The sequence below is a fragment of the Pongo pygmaeus genome, chromosome 20 (assembly GCF_028885625.2).
Source record: "Pongo pygmaeus isolate AG05252 chromosome 20, NHGRI_mPonPyg2-v2.0_pri, whole genome shotgun sequence".
Taxonomy (NCBI): domain Eukaryota; kingdom Metazoa; phylum Chordata; class Mammalia; order Primates; family Hominidae; genus Pongo; species Pongo pygmaeus.
The window spans coordinates 45,972,761-45,997,108 of NC_072393.2; the positions used below are offsets into that span (position 1 = coordinate 45,972,761).

The window sequence follows — 24,348 nt, forward strand, 5'->3', positions numbered from 1 at the left end:
GTAGCTCACTCATGTAATCCCTGCAATTTGGGAGCAGTGGCTGGAGGACTGCTTGAGCCCAGGAATTCCAGACCAGCCTGGACAACATAGGAAGACCACGCCTTTATAAAAAATTTCAAAATTAAGGAAGGTGAAGAACAGTATACAGTTCTGGGCTCCTAAGTTAGAAAATAATGAACTTCTGCAGACACATGTTCACATAGGCAAAAACATCTCCAGAAGAGAAGTCATGATCCTGGAGCCCTGCCTGCCTCCAAGGGAGGGGAACTGGGAGTCGAAGGAAAGGAACAGCCTCTAATAACAAATGGGAAGCACTCGCTATCATCAACTATCCCTACTCCCACCCATTACGAAGGAGGAACTGAGGCACAGATTAAAAAAACAGATTCCAGAAAAACAGCAGTTGCTCCAGGCTCGGTAGCTGGAATCACAAAAGGCACAACGCTGCCCTCCCCACCCACTCAGAGACTGGAGTCCCCATAACCCATCTATGTCCACCCCACGGAGGCAGAGATTTCCACCTGCTTTGAACACAGTTCTGCCCCCAGAACTCATGGTGGATACTCAGTAGATACTTGGGTAATGAAAGAGTGAGGCAGCCAAAGTCCAAGTGGCCCCAGGGCCAGGGCGCAGCAGGGCCCAGTGCAGACCCGGGCAGAGCATGCACTGAGCCCTGGTGCACACCGGGGCAGAGCGGTGTTGGCTTCTGGATTCCCTTGCCCAACATCTCAAGCCAGTATTTCTCAACTTGCTTTAACCCATGCCCCCTTAGGAACAAATTACAGCCTAACTCCCAAACCCTACACTAATATTCCGGTTTTTAAAAAAAAAAAAAAAAAAAAAAAAAAGCGGGGGGGGGGGGGCGGGGCAGGAGCCCATTCCATGACAGGCTTTTTTCTTTTTTGTTTCTTTTTGTTTTTGGAGACAGAGTCTCGCTTTGTTGCCAGGCTGGAGTGCAGTGGCTCCCAGGTTTAAGCAATTCTCCTGCCTCAGCCTCCAGAGTAGCTGGAACTAACTACAGGCACCCGCCACCACGCCCAGCTAATTTTTGTATTTTTAGTAGAGACAAGGTTTCACCATATTGGTCAGGATGGTCTCGATCTCTTGACCTCATGATCTGCCTGCCTCGGTCTCCCCAAGTGCTGGGATTTCAGGTGTGAGCCGCTGTGCCCAGCCTTCCATGACATGCTTTATCAGACATAGGAGTCCTCTCACAAATTTTAAATTTTTTTAATGCTGACTCTGAGTAAATGATGGTGGATTGGGGAAAAAAAAATCACAGATCTCCTAAGAGATACAGTGAAGATATTAAAAAGGAAAATATGTCTCTCATATATAAAGATCTTGAGAGACTGTCACGTGAAGACGGCAGATTGCAGACTAAGCTGTACAGCGTGGTATCATCTTTGTTTTCAAAGAGAGGGGTGGAGAGAACACAGATGGTCCCTCTGTGGAGAGAACCCGAATACATGAAGGACGGCACAGCCACAAGACCAGCCCAGAAGCAGCTCTGGGAGGCTACTCCGGATGGGAATCAGGAGCACAGGCCCTGGAGCCACCCCAGCTGGGGCTCCAAGAGTGGCTCTGCCACCTGGACGAGCTCAGCCCTCCCAGCTCTCCCCTCCACCAGGGCCTGGGGCTAAGAGGTTGGTGGGCTGTGGGCGCAGAGCACCGCGTACAGGGCTGGGTGGAAGGGAGGGTGCCGAAGACACTCGCAGGGGTGGGCCTAACCCCACCTACCCTGGCTCCCACTGCCCACCCTACAGAAAGCTCCAGAAATCACAGCGATGCAGGAGGTTATCTGGGAGTAAGTGGGACTCGCCTGCTGCCTGACAAGCTTCCGATCCAATTCTAACTGGACCAAAGTTGCAAGGTTGCAGCACTCGGAAATCCAGATGAAAAGCAAGGGCCTCTGTCCAGGATCCTTCTCAAGGGTTTGCAATATGGGGTCTGGGGCAAAGGGGAGCTCCCCATGAAGCTGGGCCTCAAGTATCTTCTAGCCCCCAGAGGAGAGCCCCTGGGGAAACCACGACTGTAAAAATAACAGCACAGAGTGGCCGGCTCCAGACACCACCTCACTTGATTCTCAAGAGCACTGCAATTCTCAAGAGCCAGCATTTCTGCTGTGGGGACTGAGGCACATGGAGGCAGAGTCACCTGTGAAGGTCACACAGCAGGGACGTGGCAGAGCTGTCACTCACCTGTGCACAGCCTACTCCTCCTTAGCACCACCCGCTGTCCCTGAGCCTCAGAGAAGCTGCTGAAAGCTACACGAGACTCAGGAGGGTAAAGCAGGGACCCTCTCTAGGGAAGGCTCATGGGACACCCAGCCAGGGAGCCCAGGGGCAAAGCGAAGTAAGAACTCTCCTCGGAAGCCATGATCTGCACCCGCCTTTCAGAGAGGGGCCCCCACCCCTGTCACTCAACAGCAGTCCCACGAACACCTTCCACTTGCAGAGGCTGGTACCACTGTGCGTTATGGTGGAGGACTCCTGTCACCCTCCCAGCAACCCTGTGTAGTAGGTACTGCCATTCACTTCATGCTAAAATGACAAGACCGAAGCACAGAGAGGCTCATCTGCCCACCGACAGAGGCCAGGGACACAACCCAGGCACTTCTACCTCCAAGAGCACTTCCCCCATCGGTATTTTCTGGAACCTTCTCATCCTTATTTGGGCTCGGGGCCAGGGGAGGGACATGGGGCAGCCACGTTCACCACACCAACACTGGGAAGGGCACAGTACGGGGCGAGCACAGGCTCTGGGCCAGGAGCTGTGGGGCCATTGCCGCCCAATGTGCTGCCTGCCTACCATACAAGCTGGGGACCTCACAGTGGGTGAGAGGACAGGCTCTGGGGGATGGCCTGGACATGGATCCCAGCTCTGCCCCTTCCTGCAGGCAACACTGGGCAGGTTGTATGCCCTTCCTGTGCCTCGGTGGGTGAGGCACTAGAGGGTTCTATCAGGGTGAAATGAGACACTGGACATAAAGTGCTGAGAGCGGTGCCCAGCACAGTGAGGTCTCAAAAGGTTGTCATGAGAGTTCACCCAGCCGGCGTGCAAATGTGGAGCATTTCTGTGCACCAGGCTTGTTCAGGGCACTGAGGATGCAGCAGGGGACAAGCCCATCAGGGCTCCTGACCTGAAAGGGAAGACAAGTGTGTAGAAGCTCCAAGGCGGGGGCCAAACAGGGAGACTCCTTCTCAGAGGGCAGTCAGGGGAGGCCTGAGGAGATGACATTTAAACCGGGACCTGAACAATGGCCATCCCCAGTGCCTAGAACAGGCCCCTGGCACACAGCTGTGAAATAAATGAAATGGAGGGAAGGAGGCAGGGGATTGGGAGGGAAAGGAGCCCAGGCAGAGGGAACTGCGTGGCAAAGACCCCAGGGCAGGAGCAATCTGGGGTGTCTGTGAAGGCGCACAGGCGCCAGAATGGCTGGAGCCAACAGAGAAGAATGGAGGAGATAAGGACAGGGAGGAGTGGAGGAGATGAGGACAGAGAGGAGTGGAGGAGATGAGGACAGGGAGGAGTGGAGGAGATGAGGACAGGGAGGAGAGCATGCCCAGACCACTCCAGCCTCTACGTGCCACCATGTTAGAGATCTGGGTCTTATCCTCAGCACCACAGGAAGTCGCTGAAGGGTTTTAGTCAGGGGGGGAACAGGCTCCAAATTTCTGTTTTAAGTCAGTAGCTGCTTTGTGGGCTACGGACTAGGGGCAGTGAGAGGAGACCCTGGCATCCTCCAGGAAAGAGATGCTGGTGGCAGAGGAGACAGAGGTAAGAAAGGTACCAGCGCTGTGTGTGCCAAAGGCTGCCATGGGCAGGCCCTGCGCCAGTGCCTTCACGTTTACTTCCTCCTCTGCGCCTCATGACAGCCAGGGAACTGAGCCCCACTGAGGGAGAGACATGGCAGCTGGCCTGAATCCAGGGCCTGGACCCCAGCCCTGGGCCATCCTGCGGGACACCCCAGAGAGAAGCTCGGTGAAGCAGAGGTGGCAGGGCTGTCCTTCATGCACAAGCCCGTCCTCACCGCTTCAGGAGTGACGGCTGACTGTGGGGACTCTCCCCTAACCATCACCTCCCCAACCTAGAGGGGCATTTACAGCTGGAGGGCAACCGGGGCCCTCCCTGTGCACAGATAGCCTGCCTTGTGAGGAGAAAATAAATTAATATATGAAAAGTCCTCGGAACAGGATCTAACTCAGAGAATTTGTTTTAATTATTTTTTATTTATCCAACAAACATTTACTGAACACCCATTTGTGTGCCAGATACATACATAAATATAAATGTCCCACTTGGTGGATAGGTGCTATGAAGAAAAGCACAGCTGGGGAAGGGCAAGACAGCGAAGGGAGGCAGGGCAGGACGCACTGGGGCGGCAACACTGGGGCAGAGGCCTCGTGGAGTTGGGGAGAGCTGTGACGGCATCTCAGGGAAGAAGGCCTCAGACAAACGTGACAGCAAGCGCTGAGGCCCTCGGGCAAGAGATGTGCTAGGCATGTTTAAGGAACAGCAAGGAGACACGTGGCTAAGTGAGGGTGCTTGTGGTAGGAAACGCTTCTGGAGAGGTCGCTGGATCATACAGGACTCTGCAGGACACAGCACAGACCTTGGAGTTTACTCTGAGTGGGAGTGAAAGCCATTCAGAGTTCTAAGCAGAGAAAATACATGATAAGATTTACATCAAGGCCGAGCATGGTGGCTCACGCTTGTAATTCCAGCATTTTGGGAGGCCGAGGCGGGAGGATCACCTGAGGTCAGGAGTTCGAGACCAGCCTGACCAACATGGAGAAACCCCATCTCTACTAAAAATACAAAATGAGCTAGGCATGGTGGTGCGTGCCTGTAATCCCAGCTACTCAGAAGGCTGAGGCATGAGAATCACTTGAACCCGGGAGGAAGATGTTGCAGTGAGCCAAGATTGCGCCATTGTACTCCAGCCTGGGCAACAAGAGTGAAACTCTGTCTTAAAAAAAAAAAGAAAGAAAGATTTACATCAAAAAGATCACACATGGCCAGGCACAGTGGCTCATGGCTGTAATCTTAGCACTCTGGGAGGTGAAGATGGGCGGATCACTTGAGCCCAGGAGTTCAAGACCAGCCTGGGCAACACGGTGAAACCCCATCTCTACAAAAAATACAAAAATTAGCCTGGTGTGGCAGCAGGCGCCTGTAGTTCTAGCTACTAGGGAGGCTGGGGTGGGAGGATCACCTAAATCCGGGAGATTGAGGCTGCAGTGAGTCGTGATTCTGCCACTGCACTGCAGCCTGGGCAACAGAGACCCCGTCACAACAACAACAAAAAGATCATACTCACCTGATGCACTATTAAGTATTCTTGCCTGCCAAGACCAGGGGTCTGCAAACTTTTTCCATCAAGGACCAGAAAGCTGGGTGTGGTGGTTTGTGCCTATAATCCCAGCACTTTGGGAGGTCGAGGAGGGAGGATTGCTTGAGACCAGGAGTTCCAGACCAGCCTGGACAACATAGCAAGACTCTGTCTCCACAAAAAAATTTAAAAATTAGCCAGGCATGGTGGTGCGCACCTATAGTCCCAGCTACTCGGGATCCTGAGGCATAAGGATGGGCTAAGCCCAGGAGTTTGAGACTGCAGTGAGCTATGATTGCACCACTGCACTCCAGCCTGGGCAACAGAGCAATAACTTGTCTCTAAAAAAAAAAGTTTTAAATTTAAAAAATTTTAATCAAAATTTTAAAAGGGCCAATTATTAAATTTTTTAGGCTTTGCAAGCCAGTCTTTGTCACAACTACTTAACCCAGCCATAGTAAGCCAAAAGCGGCCAGACTACTCATGAACAAATGGACATGGTCATGTTCCAATAAAACTTTATTTACAAAAATGGAAGGCAGGGCCATAGTTTGCCAACCCTGTTCCAGGCCTAATTCTAGTTTACAAGAAATACAGACATAGGGAACAAAAGTAAACAACACCAAAAGGCAATAATATGACACACCCAGAAGGTGTGACATTCTAAAAGACAACTAGCCTGGCTTGTCAAAAAAAAAATAATAATAATAAATAAATAAATAAATAAATAAATAAATAATCAATGTCTTGGGGAGGGAAAAAAAGACAAAGGGCTGAACTAGATTAAATAAAACAAGTCAAAGAGACATGTACCTTGCATGAATACTGGTTTTAAAACAACGTTCTAAAGGTTGCATATCCTTCAAAAGGTAACTAAAGAAATTCAAGTACGGCATGGATAAGGAGAAGTTACTAGTAAACAAAGATTATAATCATCTCAGGCGTGACAGCATGATGATTCTGTAGGAGAAAGTCCTTATTCTTAGGAGATGCCTGCTGAAACACTAAGAAGTGTCACTAAGTATGAACACAAGTTCAAGTTCAGCATAAAACACAACCAGATAAAGCAGACACAGTGAATGCGGGACTGCAGAGTCTAGGAGTGGGGCGCCTGGACGTCCATTCATTATACTATTCTTTCAACTTTTCTCCATGTGAAACACGTCTGCAGTGAAGTAGGGAACAGGGAGGAGGGTCTCTCCAGCTGGAGAGGCAACCAGGAGCCCAGTAAGGAGACGCTGCAGCACCTAGCCAACAAGCAGTCACCGACTGGCACCCACCTGCCCTGCAACCCCTGCCTCCCTCCCCAGGCTTAAGAGAGGCCAGCTGACATCAGCCTGTGTGGGCCAGGGCTGTGAGGACAGCATCAGTCAGCCAGGAGCAGAGTGGAGGGGGCCTCCCTCTTGCTAGGTTTCTGGTTCACCCCCTCCACCCACCCATAGTTAAGGTCAGAAATCTGGGACCTGGTCTCTTAGTCGTTCCAGCAGTTTTCTCTTTGGCAACAGCAGCAGGTACCAAGAAGAAAAGGCAGGTGGGGCTCTCCAGCCTACAGAATCTTGGTAAAGGAAAGGGCATGTTGTCTTGTGAAAATGGAAACGAGACCATCTCTCCTGCCTACTAAAACACCTTGTCAGTTCCCCACTCCCATTCCAGGCTTGAAAACTGTGCCAGGTACTGCTGCATCAGCTGCTCCTATTTATCATCCCCCTGCATCGTGTAACTACCCTGGGACAAACCCCAATTTACAAAGCGCCTGCCAAGCCCTGTGGGGATCTCCACCTGGAGTCCAAGGCCTTGGCTGAGCTCTCCAGCTTCAAGCGCCTCCACTTCCCCTCTTCCAACACTCCTGGCCCCTTGGTTCTCTGGTGACACAGAACCCCCTGTGGTCCCTGGAATGCATGAGCTATTTCACCTCCAGGACTTTGCATATGCTGTCCCTTCTGAACTTTTCTCCTTGCTATCTCCGTGGCCAACTCCTATCCAGTCTTCAAAACCCAGCTCAACACCCAGGACCTATACACCTACTGGTCTTGATCTGTTTTTACTGGCCATTCATGTTTTGGTCCATAGTTTTCAACTGAGTAGCACCTCAGCTGGCTTGAGATGGTAATTTTGTTCCCCTCAGTGGGGCAAGTATATTTTTTACCTTGGGAGGATGTGCAACAATAATTATAGTATAGATTATAGTAACAAGTCTCATGATATTGTGGGTTCCTGAGCTGTACTGTCCAAGAAGGTAGCCACTAGCCATATGTGGCTCTTTAAATCAATTAAAATAAACTAGAAAAAATCCATTCCTTGGTGGCTGTATTTCAAATGCTCAATCAGCACAAGCAGTCAGCACAGCCAATCGGCACAGGCAATTGGCACAGGTGCCTACTGGACAGTGCAGATAAAGGGCATTTCCACAATGGCCAGAAGTTTTCTTGGACGGCACGATTTTAGGGCTCTCCAGAGGGTCTGCTGAAACCTTACCCCGTAGATAAGCTAGAAGACTGTTTCTCAAAGTGAGGCCCAAAAGGACAAAGTGGGAAAAAGAAACATTTCCCACTGATTACAAAGGCAAAGCTCCTAATCTATAAAGAGCTAATACATAAATAAGAAAAAGACCAACTACCCAACAGAAAAATAGACAGACAATACAGACAGTTCAGAATAGGAACTCACATGGCCCTTGAGGGTCAAACTCATCTACAGAGAAAGAAAGGAAAGTTAAACACCCCGAGGTGCTGAATTTTTCCACTGCTCAGACTGGTACAAATCCAAATGTTTGAAAACACAAGGCCATGGGGGCACTCTCAGACATCGCCTAATGGAAACATCGCAAAACCACAAACTCATTTTCCCTGTGCCTCGGCAATCCTGCATCTAAGCACTCGTCACACAGGTCTACCTGTGCACATATCAAACGAGACAGACTCGGCTATTTCACTGCAGCATTCCTTATAATGAGCCAAAGGCTGGAAACAACCCCAGTCATCACAATAAAGAACGGCTAAATAAACACACTTGGGACACGCATGTCCAACTGTCTGAAAAAAAAAAAAAAAGAAAGCAAAACATGAAACAAAGCAGCTGCATCTCTCCATATATCAAGGCAAATTCCCCAAGGTACACTGAGGGAAAAAGCAAGTCCAGAAGCATGTACAATGCTACCTTTTGTATTTAAAAAAAAAAAAAAAGGCAGCTGGGCACAAAGGTCTCCCTCTGCTCTTCGAGGGTACCTAAGAACAGTGATTAACCGGGGGGCAGGGAGGTGGATGGAAAGGGCAGGGTGGGGGAAGCTCCCACTAGACACCTCCTTATACTGTTTCAATTTTGAAGCAGATGAGTCTTTATCATCTCTTCTGATTACTAAATTGATCTTTTTAAAATGACTCTCTGGACCACCTGCCTCAAAATCAATAGAGATGCTCATTAAGAATGTAGTTCCTGCCAGGCAGGGTGGCTCACGCCTGTAATCCCAGCACTTTGGAGGCCGAGGGAGATCACCTGAGGCCAGAAGTTCGAGACCAGTCTGGCCAACATGGCGAAACCCTGTCTCTACTAAAAATACAAAAATTAACCAGGTGTGGTAGCACGTGCCTGAAATCCCAGCTACTTGGGAGGCTGAGGCAGGAGAATCACTTGAACCTGGGAGGCGGAAGTTGCAGTAAACTGAGATGGCGCCACTACACTCCAGCCTGGGCAACAGAGCAAGACTCCGTCTCAAAAAAAAAAAAAAAAAAAAAAAAGGGGTCAGGTGTGGTGGCTTGCACCTGTAATCCCAGCACTTTGGGAGGCCGAGGCAGGCGGATCACCTGAGGTCAGGAGTTTGAGACCAGCCTGGCTAATATGGAGAAGCTCCTTTTCTACTAAAAATACAAAAACTAAGCCGGGCACGGTGGCACACGCCTGTAATCCCAGCTACTCGGGAGGCTGAGGCAGGAAAACCGCTTGAACCCAGGAGGTGGAGGTTGCAGTGAGCCAAGATCATGCCACTGCATTCCACCTTGGGCAACAAGAGTGAAACTACATTTCAAAAAAAAAAAAAAAAAAAAAAAAAGAATGTAGCTCCCTGACCCTGGGCAGATCTCCAGGTAGTCACAGGTCTTGAGGCGAGGCCCAGAGGTCTAGACATTTCACGAGCTCTGCCTGTGATTCTGATGCACCCGCAAGTCAGAGGGCAGAGTAGGGTCTTCGGACTAAGAACCCCAGCTCTTCTCAGCCCCAGCTGGGGAGACCCCCCACCAGAAGTGCAGACAGGAAACCCCTATGTAGGGTCCCAGGGAAAATCTCTCCATCTGTACCTTTTCTCCTCACACCAGGCTTGCTCCCTCTCAAGGGCAGCCAGACAAAGGCCCAGACTGACCTCTCGTCTGGAGAATCCACGTGGAAGGTCCTCTCGATGACTGTGGTCCACTGCAGGCAGCGTATGACAAAGGTGTTGGGTCGCGGCCTCTCGGTCTTCATCAGCTGGCATTCTGCAGGCAGAGGGAACAGACAGCAGGGGGCTGAGGGGATAGCCCTGCTAGCCTGCAGCCCAAAGTGCCCGAGCCACCTCCCACAGGCCCAGCCCCATGCTAGATGGTACTGGGGACACTCTAGGGACTGAGACAGCCCTGGTCCTGTTCTCACAGGGCTCAGGGTCTAGTGTGTGTGTGTGTGGAAGGAGAGAAGCCCACCAGAGAGTGATGGCTCCATAGACAGGGCCGCGATGGGGACAAGCCTAGAAGTGTGCAGAAGCTCAGAAGTCACATCCAACCCAGCCTGGGGGGTGAGGGGACATCCCAGAGGAAGCAGCTTCTCTGAACTAAGCCCTGAAGGAAAAGAGAACTTAGAGAGTACATGCAGAACAGACGCTCAGAGGTGAGAGGAGGTCCAACATCCTCAGGGGGTGGCCAATTCTGCTCCAAGGGTGAGGAGGGGTAAGTGAGAGACAGGCCTGGAGAGGTGGCTGGGGTCAGCCGGGCAGGGCTTTGGAGGCCATGGGAAAGAATCTGGACTTTGTCCTCAGGGCAGCAGGGAGCCACAGAAGGCTTTAGATAGGGAAGGGACACAAACAGACAGACTGATCCCTCTGGCTGCCATGTAGAGGGTGAGACTGGAGGTTGGAAGGCCAGGGAGGTGGGGAGCCAGCTAGGGAAGATGGGGCCACACCAGAGTGGAGCCCTGCAGACAGGCCATGGGGAGAGGGCACTGAGGACCAGGACTAGGCCTCTTGGCCTGCCGTCCCTGAGACGGAGACAGGAATAGAAAGCTGGGAGAGGCCTGAAGGTCAGGTTGGGATGTGGCACATATGAGGGACCTTGAAGACACTTGGGGAGATGTGTCCAAGGAGCAGCCTGGGACAGGCTGGGAGTTCTAGTGAGACACTGAGGTTGGGAACAGATGTGTCAGGGTCACCAGCACACGTGGAGAGCAACCAGGAAAAGGCTTCATGCAGAGCAGTGTAGGACAGGGACTGGGTTCCAGAGCATGGCAGGAAAGGATGGTGGTCTGAGCTAAGGCACTGGCGGTGGAGATGGGGGTGCCTCTGTAATGTTCTTAGCAGGCAGAACAACAGGACATGGTGACCCGTCAGGTCAGCAAGGAAGGAAGGCGGCGGAGGGGGGCAGGATGTGGACAGGACCGTATTCTCCAAGGCTCAGACAAGAGCTTGGGGCTTGTGAAACTTCACTGCCAGGGTCTGGCTGGAAGACATCCCTTTGGGTATCACAGAGGGACAGAGGATGCGAAGCCAGCCTTGTGACCAGCTGAGTGGGAAGCTGTGACCCCTCTACGTCCGAGGGACAGAGGATGGAGGTTGTTACCAAAGCACAGGATGGGAGGCACCTGCCACCAGCTGGGGACCCCAAGGCCTGGCCGACAGAAGCTGGAACCACAAGGAGGCGATGCACGGGGCTGGGTGTGGGCAAATGCCCTGGCTTCTCCCTCCCTCCCACTCTGCATCTCCCTGCAGGACAGCCCCGCCTGGCCAGCTAACAAGGAAGGAGAGCAGGGAAAGGGCGAAAACAGATCCAAGGGCAAGCAGGCCCAGGACAGGCCCACGGCTCAATGACCAAGTCCCACAAGCCCCTAAGACCTGCCAGCCATCCTGTGAGCACCAGAACACTGACCCACTCATCCCAAGACACACCTGCTACGGAGAAGTTGTTTAAGGGGGGTAGGGTCTGATCAGGGGCCTCGGGCCTCTCCTTGTATCCAATGAAGGAGCCGTCGCTCTTCAGCAGGAAGTACCGTGGCCTCCAGGTCTTGATGTATTCACCTGAAATGAGGCAGGAGGGGAGGGAGAGAGGTTAGGACAAGGTTGAGTGATGTCCCAGGTAGGCGGCAGGAGGCCCAGTGTGATGGTGACTCAGAAGGGGTACCACAGGGCGGGGAGGTGTGGGGGACACACGAGAATGCCTCTCCCAGAGGAGCCCTTCAGGTGGCCCCTGCTGACGCAGGCTGGGGCACTGGGCTGAGCCCGGGTGATCCACAGGTCATGCCTGGCAGGAAGGCGCCAGCAGCAGTGCCCTGGGGCACCAGTTGCCTCAGCGTGTGGCCAGGAGCAAGCTGTCTCTGCCAGCTCCTGGCCTAGTCCCAGGCGAGGCCCAGGCTTCCAAACACACATGCCCTGTGGCCCTGTAAGGCCAAATCCCATGGGCTGCGATTCACCAATACAGCTGTGCAGGTAGCTCCAATGCCAAAACACTTCTGTGCCGGGCAGGGTGGCACTGCTGCCACACCCTCCCAGCACCCCTTGACTCCTTCCAACTGTTCTTCACTATGAATATCCAAGCACCCTACACACACAAACACACACACACACACACGAACCCACTCCTCAGAGAGCTGCTAAGGATTAAAAGGAGATGGTGAAACATATCCACACAAAAACTTACACACAAATGTCCTCAACAGCATTATTCATAATAGCCATCAAGTGGAAACAACCCTAATGTCCATCAACAACGAATGGATAAACAAAATGTAGCAGATTCATACAACGGAAAACTATTCAGTCATAAAAAGAAATGAAGTACTGAGACATGCTGCCATGTGGAGGAACCGTAACTTATGCTAAGTGAAAGAAGCCAGTCACAAAGGGACCACGTATCTTTATGACTCCATTTATATAAAATGCCCAGAACAGGCAAATCTACAGAGATGAAAAGTAGGGCCCGGCACGGTGGCACACACCTGTAATCCCAGCACTTTGGGAGGCCGAGGCGAGCAGATCACCTGACGTCAGGAGTTGGAGACCAGCCTGACCAACATGGAGAAACCCCATCTCTACTAAAAATACAAAATTAGCCAGGCATGGTGGTGCATGCCTGTAATCCCACTACTTGGGAGGCTGAGGCAAGAGACTCCTTGAACCCGGGAGGCAGAGGTTGCCGTGAGCTGAGATCATACCATTGCACTCCAGCCTAGGCAACAAGAGCGAAACTCTGTCTCAAAAAAAAAAAAAAGAAAAAAACCTGAGTATGGTGATGGATGCACAACTCTGAATATACTAAAAGCAACTGAACTGTATGCTTTAAATGGATGAATCACGTAGTACATCAATTTTACCTCAACACGGCTATTAAAGGCCAGCACAGTGGCTCCCACCTGTAAAATCCTAGCACTTTGGGAGGCTGAGGCAGGCTTAAGTCTGGAGTTTGAGACCAGCCTGGGCAACATAGTGAGATCCGGTCTCCACAAAAAATGTTTTTTAATTAGCCAGGAGCGGTGGCGTGTGCCTGAAGTCCCAGCTACTCAGGAGGCCGAAATGGGAGAATCACCTGAGCTCAAGAAATTGAAGCTATCATGGTGCCACTGCAGTCCAGCCCAGTGACAGAGCAAGACCCTAGCTCTTAAAAAAAAAAAATCCATTTACAAAAGCCTCCAAAAAAATACTTAACCAAGGGGGTGAAGGGCTTGTATACCACAAAACATTGTTTAAAGAAATTAGAGATCTACATAAATGCAAAGACATCCTATGTTCATGGATTAGAAGACCATATTGTTAAGATGGCAATACTACCCAAAGCAATATACAGATTCAATGCAATCCCTATCAAAATTCCAACAGGCTTTTTCCTTTTTCAGAAATAGAAAAGCCAATCCTCACATTCACATGGAATTTCAAAGGGCCCCAAAGAGCCAAAATAATATTGAAAAAGAAGAATAAAGTTAAATACTTTCCGATTTCAAAATTTACTGTACAAAGCTATAGTAATCAAAACAGTACAGTTTATATAGGACAGACATACAGACCAATGGAAGAGAATTCAGAGCCAAAAAATAAACCCAAATATCTACATTCAACTGATTTTCAACACAGGTGCCAAGATCATTCAATGGGGAAAGAATAGTTTCTTCAACAAAGAGACTATATTTTTTCAAAACGAAAGAAAAGAAACCTAGAAGAAAAAATATCCTTACAATTTTTTTTGTTAATTTAAATACTGTTCCTTGCAGAGCAGGGAATAGTGACCCACAGGCAATGTGCCCAGAGTAGCCTACCCTCACAATCTTATCCCTATTTTGCAGATGAAGAAACTGAGGCAACTGGATATCCACATTCAAAAGAATGGAGTTGGACCCCTACTTCACACTATAAACCATATACAAAAATAAACTCAAAATGAATTGACCTGAATATAAGAGATAAAACTACAAAAAAAGTCTAAGAATACATGTGAGTAAATCTCATTACTTTGAATTTGGCAATGAATTCTTAGATGACACCAAATGCACAAGAAACAAAAAGAAAAACTTAAAGTGAACTCATCAAAATTAAAAACCTTTGTGCATGAAAGGACACTGTCAAGAAAGTAAAAAGATAACCTACAGAATGGGTGGAAATACTTGGAAATCTAATAAGAGTCTATTAACCAGAACACATAAAGAACTCTTACAATGCAACAACAAAAAGACAAACTGCCTGATTTTAAAATGAGCAAAAGACTTAAACAGATATTCCTCCAAAGACACACAAATGGTCAACAGAAAGATGAAAAGATGTTCAGCATCATTAGTCATCTGGCAAACATAAATCAAAATCACGATGAAGGCCGGGCATGGTAGCTCACACCTGTAATCCCAGCACTTTGGGAGGTCGAGGCAGGCGGATCACTTGAGGTCAGGAGTTCAAAACCAGCCTGGCCAACATGATCAAACCCTATCTCTACTAAAAATACAAAAATTAGCCGGGCGTGGTGGCACATGCCTATAGTCCCAGTGCTTGGGAGGCTGAGGCCTGAGAATCATGTGAACCCAGGAGGTGGAGGTTACAGTGAGCTAAGATCGTGCCACTGCACTCCAGCCTGGGAGACAGAGCAAGACTCTGTCTCAAAAAAACAAAACAAAACAAAACAAAAAAAACCACACACACACAATGAGGTACAACTTTACATGCCCAAGGATGGCTGTAATGAAAAAAAAACAAGTGTTGGCAAGGATATAAACTGACACCCTCATGCACTGCTGGTGGGAATGTAAAATGGTGCAGCTGCTTCTTCAAAAAGTTAAATATAGAATATATCACCCCGAGGTCGGGCACGGTGGCTCACGCCTGTAATCCCAGCACTTTGGGAGGCCGAAGTGGGCGGATCACAAGGTCGAGAGATAGAGACCATCTTGGCAAATATGGTGAAACCCCATCTCTACTAAAAATATAAAAATTAGCCAGGCGTGGTGGCACACGCCTGTAGTCCCAGCTACTCAGGAGGCTGAGGCAGGAGAATCACTTGCACCCAGGAGGCGGAGGTTGCAGTGAGCCGAGATCACGCCACTGCACTCCAGCCTGGTGACAGAGTGAGACTCCATCTCAAAAAAAAAAAATATATCACCCCAATGTCCATCAACAAATGAACAGATAACAAAATGTGATACATCTACAACATAGAGATTATTCATCCATAAGAAGGAATGACATATTGATATACGCTACAACACAGAGGAACCTCAAAAACATTAAGCTTAGCCAAGTGTGGTGGCACCTGCCTGTAGTCCCAGCTACTCTGGAGGCTGAGGCAAGAGGATCACTTGAGACCAGGAGGTTGAGGCTGCAGTGAGCCATGAGCCAAGGTCCCACCATTGCACTGCAACCTGGGCGACAGCCCAAGACCCTGACTCAAGACAAAACAAAAAACCATGTTGCTAAGTTAAAGAAGCCAGTCACAAAAGGCCACATATTATACGATTCCATTTACATGAAATGTCCAGAGTAGGTAAATTCATAGAGACAGAAAGTAAACTGGTGGTTAGCAGACACCGGGAGACAGGGGGTGCTATGAATTGAATTGTCCCCCAAAGTTCATGTGTTGGAAACTTGATCCCCAATGCAGCCTCATGGGAGGTATTTGGGTCAAGGGAGCACCACCCTCATGAATGGATTAATGACATTATCACAGAGTGAGTTCCTTATAAAAGGACGAGTTCGGCCAGGTGCAGTGGCTCACGCCTGTAATCCCAGCACTTTGGGAGGCCAAGGCAGGTGGATCACCTGAGGTCAGGAGTTCAAGACCAGCCTGGCCGACATGGTGAAACCTCATCTCTACTAATAATACAAAAATTAGCCAAGCATGGTGGCACACGCCTGTAATCCCAGCTACTCAGGAGGCTGAAGCAGGAGAATTCCTTGAACCAAGGAGGCAGAGGTTGCAGTGAGCCGACATCATGCCATTGCACTCCAGCCTGGGCGACAGAGCAAGACTCCATCTCAAAAAAAAAAAAAAAAAAAAAGACAAGTTCAGCCCTGTCTTGTTCTCTCTCACCCTTCCCCTTTCACCACGGGACGTGCAACAAGAAGATGCCAACCCTGAATCTTGGACTTCCCTACCTCCAGAATGGTAAGAAATCAGTTTCTGTTCATTATAAATTACCCAGTCTTGGGTAATGTGTTATAGCAGCACAGAATGAACTAAGACATAGGATACAAAAACTGACTGCTTAATGGGTACAAAGTTTTATTTTGGGGTAATGAAAAGGTTTTGAAACTAGATAGAGGTAGTGGTTACACAACATTGTGATATACTAAAGGCCAATGAATCATACACTTCAAAATGGTTAATCTCACATTATGTAAATTTCATCCCCTTTTTTTTTTTTTTTTTAAGGATAAAAACTAAAAAAAAACCTCATCTGTGTTACTGGAGGTTAGGAGAGTGGTAACTGCTTGGGAGGAGCACAAGAGCTTCCAGGGACTGTCTTATTCTATTTCTTGAACTGTACACTGAGATTGGGGCAAGTTTATTATCCAGGCATTCATCTGTGGCCTTTCATACTTTGGTAACAAGCTAAGAAAAGAAACCTAAAAGCTGAACGCAGTGGCTCACAACTGTAATCCCAGCACTTTGGGAGGCCAAGACAGGAGACTCACTTGAGGCTAGGAGTTCAAGACCCACCTGGGCAATATAGCAAGACCATATCTCTATGAAAAAAAAAAAAAAAAAAAGACAAAAAAACAGGTAGAAGGAAAAATATCCTCACAATTGTATTCCTATTTTGCGAATGGGGAAACTGAGTTACAGAGAGGTCCTATTACTTTGCCCAAGCTTCCCAGCTGTTACCTGGGAGAGCCAGAATTGGAAAGCACAGCCCACATCTTGACTACTATACCGTCTGCCTCTAAACCGGCAGATGGGGCCCAGCATGGGGCGTGGCATAGGGCAGGCGCTCTGCTAATGGTGGCATGCTGCAGCTGTGTCAGAAGTGGGAACAGCACATGGCATGAGTGACTCTGATTAGATGTACTATTACTACACCCTTGGCCCTAAGCACAGCTTGCTGGGTGAGAGGCAGCACGTGGGCCAGGCCTTGAGAGCACTAGTACAGGTGTCAGAGGGCCTGAGTCCAACCTCAGCTCTATCCACTCCTTGCTGAAACCTCAAGCAAGTCACTCTTCCTACTGAACCTCAGCTTTCCAGTCTGTAAGATGGCACATGCTCCACAGGGCACCTATAAAAATTCAACAAAATCAGGCTTGCCTAGAGCAGAGACAGGTGTTTGGCACACAGTAAATGCTCAGTAAACCAGCACTGCCATTATTTTAACCACCAAGGGGGTAGGTGGGGTGGTACAGGTCCCAAAACAGCAGTAGTCAGCAGGGCCCACCTCACCTTGCCCACCTCTGCCAGCTGCTACTCAGAAAGATGGGCACTGGGAAGGCCCAAGAGTGCAGGTGTGCACAAGCGTGTGTGTAGGGTGCAAACCTGAGACGGGTGTGTCAGAGCTAGGCCATCCCAGATGAGAGGGGCAGGCCAGTGGCTGGGTCATCTGGCCCCTTGTAACATGAATGGGGACACTGAAGGCCCAAGAGGGGCCAAGACTCATTTAATGCCATCAGTAATCCTAGACCAAAGAGAAACTCTTGCCCCTCCAACAGTTCCGCACCCATCCCAAGGCTCTCACAGTCCAGCCTAATGAGCCATGGCCTCCGCACGCGCAGGCCACGGGACAGGAGCCCATGACCCTGTGTACCCCAGCACACCACCCACACACCACACCAACCATTCATTCAACAACCATATACTGAGTGCCTACTGTATGCCCACCACTTTTAGACGTGCTGGGGATACCACTGTGAAGAAGCCTCATGAAAATGCCTACCCTTGTAGAGCTGACAACATCAGAGATCTGGCTTGTTAACCCACTTTATGGATGTGAAACCAAGGCTCAGTGAGGTGACATGGCTTGCCCACAGTTGCACTAAGAGGAAGCAGCAGAACCAGGGTTAGAACCTTGATAGCTGCCAAGGCTCAGAAAGCTCCATCAACAACCCCAAACTCCAGGCTCAGGCTGGGGGACTGGGCCAAGGGACCTTAAAAGCCATCTCTGTCCAGAAAGAGCAGCAGGACATGTATCTCCTCTGCTCAGTCAGGTAGGGAGGCTGCTCCCAGGGAGGGGTGTCCATCCCTCATCGCTGCTCCCTGTCTGCGTCTGCAGGGTGGTACAGTGCAGGATGCGTGGCTCTTCCCGATGCCTGCAGCGCCAGCTTCCTGCCCCCTCTTTGAACAAGCCCATTTACCCCCTCAGGACTCACTGGCTGTCGCCTCTGGCACAACTGTGAGGCTCAATCCCCGACTTCCTTCAGGCCTTTATTCAGATGCCCCTTTCTCAGCGAAGCCCCCTCTGGCCGCCCTGCCTGCCTCATGCCCTCCCATCCTCACGCTGCTTGTTTTTTCTCCATGGCTCGCACCACCGTGTGACATGCAGGTCTGCCTGCGAGCTGTCTGCCTCCCTATCAGCGCCCAAGATACCAACACGAGGATGGGATGTTTGCCTGTCGGGCTCACTGCTGGACCCCAGGACCTAGAACAGTGCCTGGCCCACAGGCGCTGCTCAGCACGTGTTTGCTGAATGAATGCAAGTGCACACAGGGCAGCCAACCCCCACACCTGGGGCCCTTCTTTCCAGGGGGAGGCCCACAGAAGCTGGCCTGGGACAAAGCCATCTCTCAGCAGGTGGCGCTTCTCCCCATCTGCCTCCCAGTCTTGCTTGGCAGCCACTTGGGGACAAACAGCCCTGGGGTCAAAAAGGGTCTCTTCCCTGTCCTAACTTCACTAAAAGGGGACCTCAGCTTCCCACTAGTACAAATGGATCAGGCCACGCATCGGCTCACGACATCACAGGGTTGCTCTCGGCTGGAGTGCCAAAGCCAAGGTCCTTTTCCATGGCCTGCAGTCGCAACACAGCTGGACCCCGCGTTGCTCCTCTGCTTGCCTCCCCCAGCTCGCCCTGGCTCACACTGCTCCAGCCACGCTGTTACCAGAAAACACCAGGCACATCCCCACCTGGGAGCCTCTGTCCTTGCTGTCCCTCTCCCTGGGACACCCTTGCCCAGCCAGCGCCTCACGTCCTCCAGGCTCCAGGCCTCTGACCACTGCTGTCTCCTCGGGGCAGCCTCTCGATGCCCCCCCCCCCCGCCCCCAGCCCATTGTCCCTCACTCACAGTTCCCACTTTTCACCCCAGCACTTGCCACCCCGACATTCCATGTCTACTTATTTACTGCCTACCCCACCCCCACTGGAATGTAAGCTCCATCAGGGGACCACTGTGTCTCAGAGCCCGGGGCTATCCAGCACAGCACACAGTCAATGAATACTTGCTAACTGAATGAATGCTGAATACTGCCTCGCTGTTAGTTCAGTGACGTGACTTCCCCTCTCTGGGCCTCAAGTTTCTTCATCTATAAAATGGGGCTATGAATGAGATCACTCATGCGCAGGCAGATCCCTGCTCTCCTGCCCAGGTGACCACTGAAGGAGTCCACCAAATGGGGGCATAAGCAGATGTGGGCCTGGGGCTGCGGAATGCTGGCTCCTCAGGCTGGTAAGACCCTCCGCCTCTGCCTCTCAGGGCACAGCTTCCAGGAGGAGCCAGCGTGGAAGAAAGAAGCAATCTGGCGGGCAAAAGCGGCCTCTTACCACGCTTGTGGAGCCAGCCTTCTTTGATGACAGACACCTCGTTCATGGTGGCAGCGTGGTACGCTGTCACCTAGCTCGGGACAGCTCAGAGCAGCAGGACATGCAGGAGGCGCCGTGGACAGGGCACAGTCTGCAAGACAAGAGAGGAGCTGGTCAGGGCGGGAGGGGATTCCACACCAGCCCCTTCCCTGAGGACACTGGGCTCTGAGGCCCTCTGGCTGCTCTGCCCACTCGGCAAAGGGTAAGGCCAGTAAGGGTGGCGTGGAGCCCCGCTCTCAAGGACCCATTCTGAGCAGAGAGATGCGGCAATGTCCCCAGCGACCCCAATCTGGGGGAAGCAGAGCTCCCCGGCCTAAGCGCAGGCCAGACCCCAAACTCGGGACACCCATGCTGGGGGGAGGTGGCCCCTCCACACACAGTCACTCCTGACTGAGCAAGCATCAAGGTAGCTGTGCCTGCCCCCCATGTCATTCCCATGGCCCAACACTGAGGTAACCCAGTATGAATCAGGCAGCCCAGGGTACCTGAGGGAGTGCGCGGAGCCACCAGCATCTGCCTATCCCCCCACCATCTTACACACACACACTCTTTTCTCTCTCTCCCCCCTCCCTTCTTTCCAAACCAGGAAGCCACCAACCTGCCACCTTCAACAAACTAAGCACACTCCCGTCCCCCCATGCCATCCCACGCCATTCCCTGAGCCTCAGCGGCCTCCCTCCCCCTGTCATATGACAGAGAAAAGACAGGTCTCAGACAATCCGGGATCTTGAACAAGAAAGCAACCTACTGCGTATGCACGGTCTGGGGCCTAGAAGCCAGTCCTGGGGGCTTGACCAAGGCCCTGGTCCCTACCCCAAGACCTTCACTTCTGTCCTCAGGGACCAGCGACCAACAGACTGAGGGACGCCGAGGCCGCTGCTTCGTCTCAGGTTCCCAGAACGGAGGGGAGGAGGGCGCGAGGCAGCGCCAGCTGGGCCCCTACCTGGAGCCTGGGGCCTGGCCAGGGTCCACAGAGACCAAGGCGCCTTTGCCTTTCCCAGCCTGGGGTTATTTGCGGACAGCAGGTCGGGAGCTACGGTGGCCCCCAGAGAAGTGGCAGCTGGCTCTAGGGACACCGTGGGCATCAGCTTTCTCTCGTGCCCCAGGGGAGCTGGTGGGCCGGACACGCTACTGCCTGGCATGTGACAGTGGCAGGCTGCCCAGGTCCCAGGCAGAAGGGAGGTAAGTGGGAGGAAGCGGGAGGAAAGACAAGATGGACAATGACAGGGAAGTAAACAGGAGGGTGAGAAATCACATTCTGGGCTTCAAGCTGCAAAGGCAATGATGTGAGGCTGGGAGCAGCAATAAGGGGCTCCCCTTGCCAGCAACATGCCCGGCACCCCACAACCCAAACACACAGGACTGCCAGACTCTCAATCCTCAACATCCCCACATCTCGGCCGGGCACAGCGGCTCACGTCTGTAATCCCAACACTTCGGGAGGCCAAGGCAGGAGAATCCCTTGAGCCTAGGAGTTTGTGACCTGCCTGGGCAACGTAGTGAGAACTTGTCTCACTACCTAATTTTTTTCTACAAAAAAATTAAAAATTAAAAAATTAGCCAGGCACGGTGTTGTGCACCTGTAATGTCAGCTACTCGAGACAGGAGGATCACTCGAACCTGGGAGGTCGAGGCTGCAGTGAGCCTTGATTGCACCACTGCACTCCAGCTTGGGTGACAGAATGAGACCCTGTCTCAAAAAGTATATAAATATGTATGTATTTCTGTAGCTCCCACTGTTCTGTGTGTCAACCTCTAACGTGACCATCTCTCCCCATCTTGCCCACGGCCTGGCTCTAGTCGGGTCTGCCCCCATCTGCCCCCACCTCTTCCCCGAGTTCCTACGCTCCACTCTTGCTCTCTCCCACGCACCCCACATTCAGCAGCTAGAGGGATCCCCAACGCTGAACCTGTCTTTCTCCTGCTCAGAACCTTTGTGGCTCCCTGGTGTTCCCAGCAAAAAAGCCAAACTCCTCAGCTGAGGATCCAAGGCCCTTCAGGACCTGGCCTCTGCTGCCCTGCGTTCCAGGTGCATGAGCTGAGACATGCATCTAGAAAGCCCTCGGAAAAGGCTAAGGACCATGACGTTGACTATTGCACCTCTCCAGCCTCTCCGCCCTACCCGACTTGCCATGTTACACTTCTGTCACTCAAGCCCTTCCCTCTGGCCTCCATCAGGGACAGCACCTCCTTCTGGGCATTCTTCGCCCTCTTCCTTGAGGTCTCAGCTAAACCAGTGCCTCCTCCAGGAAGCCTTCCCCACCTCAGAGGCTGTACTGTGTGCTCTTTGTGCACCCTCGGAGCAACCCTCTCAACACCTATTAACGCTAATGCAGTAGACCAGCAAAGCGTCTTATCTAATGAGCACATGAGGAAAGAGGCCAAGTGTCATCAACTGACCCCCACCCCAGGACCAGACACAGCCAGGGACACACTACCAGACTCTCTTCATGACACCAATCTTTTTTGGGGTGCATCCTAGACTCCGGATGGTACCAGCAACAGAATGTCACTAAGACACAGCCCTGCCTTCATGAGGCTCACAGTCTGGTGGGAGGGGCAGAAAAATACACAGATATGCAAATAATCAGGTGATGGGGAGGCTGGAGAGTGGAAGAACAGGATGTTAGCTTGGTATGGGGGACTTGCGAGCAGACACCCGAGTTAACTGAGGGAGTGAGCTGTGTAGACACATGAGGAAACGCATTTCAGCAAGGGAAAAGAAAATGCAAGGACCTGAGGCAGGAAGGGGCCTGCTGAGGAGAAAGCCAGAGAGAGGTGGACAGGGGAGAACACCAAGGGCCTTCTGGGCTATGGCTGGGACTGAGAGAAGCCCGTACCCTACACGGACCTACACCACGCCTTCCCTGATGCAAGCTCAGTTCAAAATACTTCCCAAATGCCTGGGAGGGAGAATTTGGAGTCCAAAGGAAGGGCTGATGTGGAAGGAATAGAACAGGGGCTCTATGTCTCATCTCCCCTCTCGCTGGCCCACAGTGGCCCAGGGACATCGCCTCTCAGGGCCCTTGTAATGCAGCAGCACCGGGGCTACTGGCAGCACTAAAGCACCCACTGTGGGCCCAGGGCTCGGCCTACTGCCTGGCGCCCAGTGAACAGCCAAACACACGGCTGCCATTATTCCAGAGAGAAGCAAAGGCAGCCAGGTATGGCCAAGAGTGGTCTGGGTTCCAGAGTCCAAGAGCCACCGCCAGCTGGGTGGCCTTGGGCAGGGTGCTGGCGCTCCCATGGAGTCTCTCCTGAATGCTCCCAACACCCCACCAGACAGTCGGTGACCATGCCCAGGTGAGGAGAGAAGCTCAGAGAAGGGAAGCTGTTTACCTTGGGTCTTCCAGCCGAGAAGCAGCGGAGGCCCTGGCCGCTACTGGGATCAACAGAGCTGCTTTTTACAATCTCATCTCAGCAACTAAGGAGTCAGCACAGCTGGAGGGAGAGCAGGGGGAGGAGTTGGAAGATCCCCTGCATCCTGCCTGGATCCTGCCCTGTGCTCCCACTGAGGGTGGCGCCTCAGCTGAGGTGTCCGTGACGCAGTCCTGTTGTGATAAAATACCAGCCACTGCAGCCAAGAAGATGGCTGGCTTAGGCCGGGCACGGTGGCTCACGCCTGTAATCCCAGCACTTTGGGAGGCTGAGGTGGGCGGATCACCTGAGGTCAGGAGTTTGAGACCAGCCTGACCAATATGGAGAAACCTCATCTCTACTAAAAATAGAAAATTAGCCGGGCATGGTGGCACATGCTACTTGGGAGGCTGAGGCAGGAGAATCGCTTGAACCCAGGAGGTGGAGTTTGCAGTGAGTTGAAATCCCGTCATTGCACTCCAGCCTGGGCAACAAGAGCGAAACTCCATCTCAAAAAAAAAAGAAGATGGCCTGCTCACTCGGGGGGCTGCCAACGGAGGACACTCAGGTGGGGGGACAGACTCGCCTGTGGAACCCCAACAGCACGCCCCATGGAGGGGAGTCCCTGCACAGCCCCACCCCACTCATTACTTCCTAAGGTTCCTGGGCATGAGTCTTCTGAGGGCCTGGGCCAGAGCTGCAGCTGTTGACTCAAGACAAGGTAAAAAGAGCAAGAGCACTTCACAGGAGAGGACACCCACACAACCAAGAAACATACATAATCTCATTAGTTACAGGCAAATGCAAATCACAACCACCTACCTGGGATGGCTCGAATTTTAAAAACTGACAAGGCCAAGTGCTGGCACGGATGTAAAGGAACCAGAACCCTTACATATTATTGGTGGGAGGTACAAAATGGTTCAACTACTGTGGAAAACTGTTAAGCAGTCAAAATTAAAGCTCAATATATGCCTATCCCATGACCTAGCAATTCCTCTCAAGGAAATTAGTGTATGTACAAAAGACTTGTACTAGAATGTTGACAGCAGCAATATTCACAGTAACCCCAAACTTGTAACAGACCAGGAGTCTACCCACAAGAGAATGGATAAACAAACACGTAGATCCACAGTAGAACACTACTCAGCAACGAAAAGGACTGAACTGCTGCTGAATACAGCAGGGAAGGAGTGAGAGAATGTTATAGAGTGAAAGAAGTCAGACAGCACTCT

At 51.4% G+C, this 24,348-nt stretch overlaps 1 protein-coding gene across 4 annotated transcripts in view; it reads right to left on the reverse strand.

The window, feature by feature from the left end:
- Positions 1-24,348, reverse strand: part of AKT2 (AKT serine/threonine kinase 2) — a 52,814-nt gene that overhangs the window by 12,982 nt on the left and 15,484 nt on the right. For 3 of the 4 annotated variants that reach the window (XM_054462778.2, XM_054462780.2, XM_063657734.1), the window contains exons 2-4: positions 19,718-19,847; positions 11,454-11,582; positions 9,687-9,798 (exon numbers count right to left, since the gene is read on the reverse strand). In XM_054462778.2, coding sequence (XP_054318753.1) covers positions 9,687-9,798; positions 11,454-11,582; positions 19,718-19,763 — 287 coding nt within the window. In that variant the 5' untranslated portion in view covers positions 19,764-19,847. The remainder of the gene's footprint in view (positions 1-9,686; positions 9,799-11,453; positions 11,583-19,717; positions 19,848-24,348) is intronic. The other variant, XM_054462782.2, reaches the window with a different exon arrangement.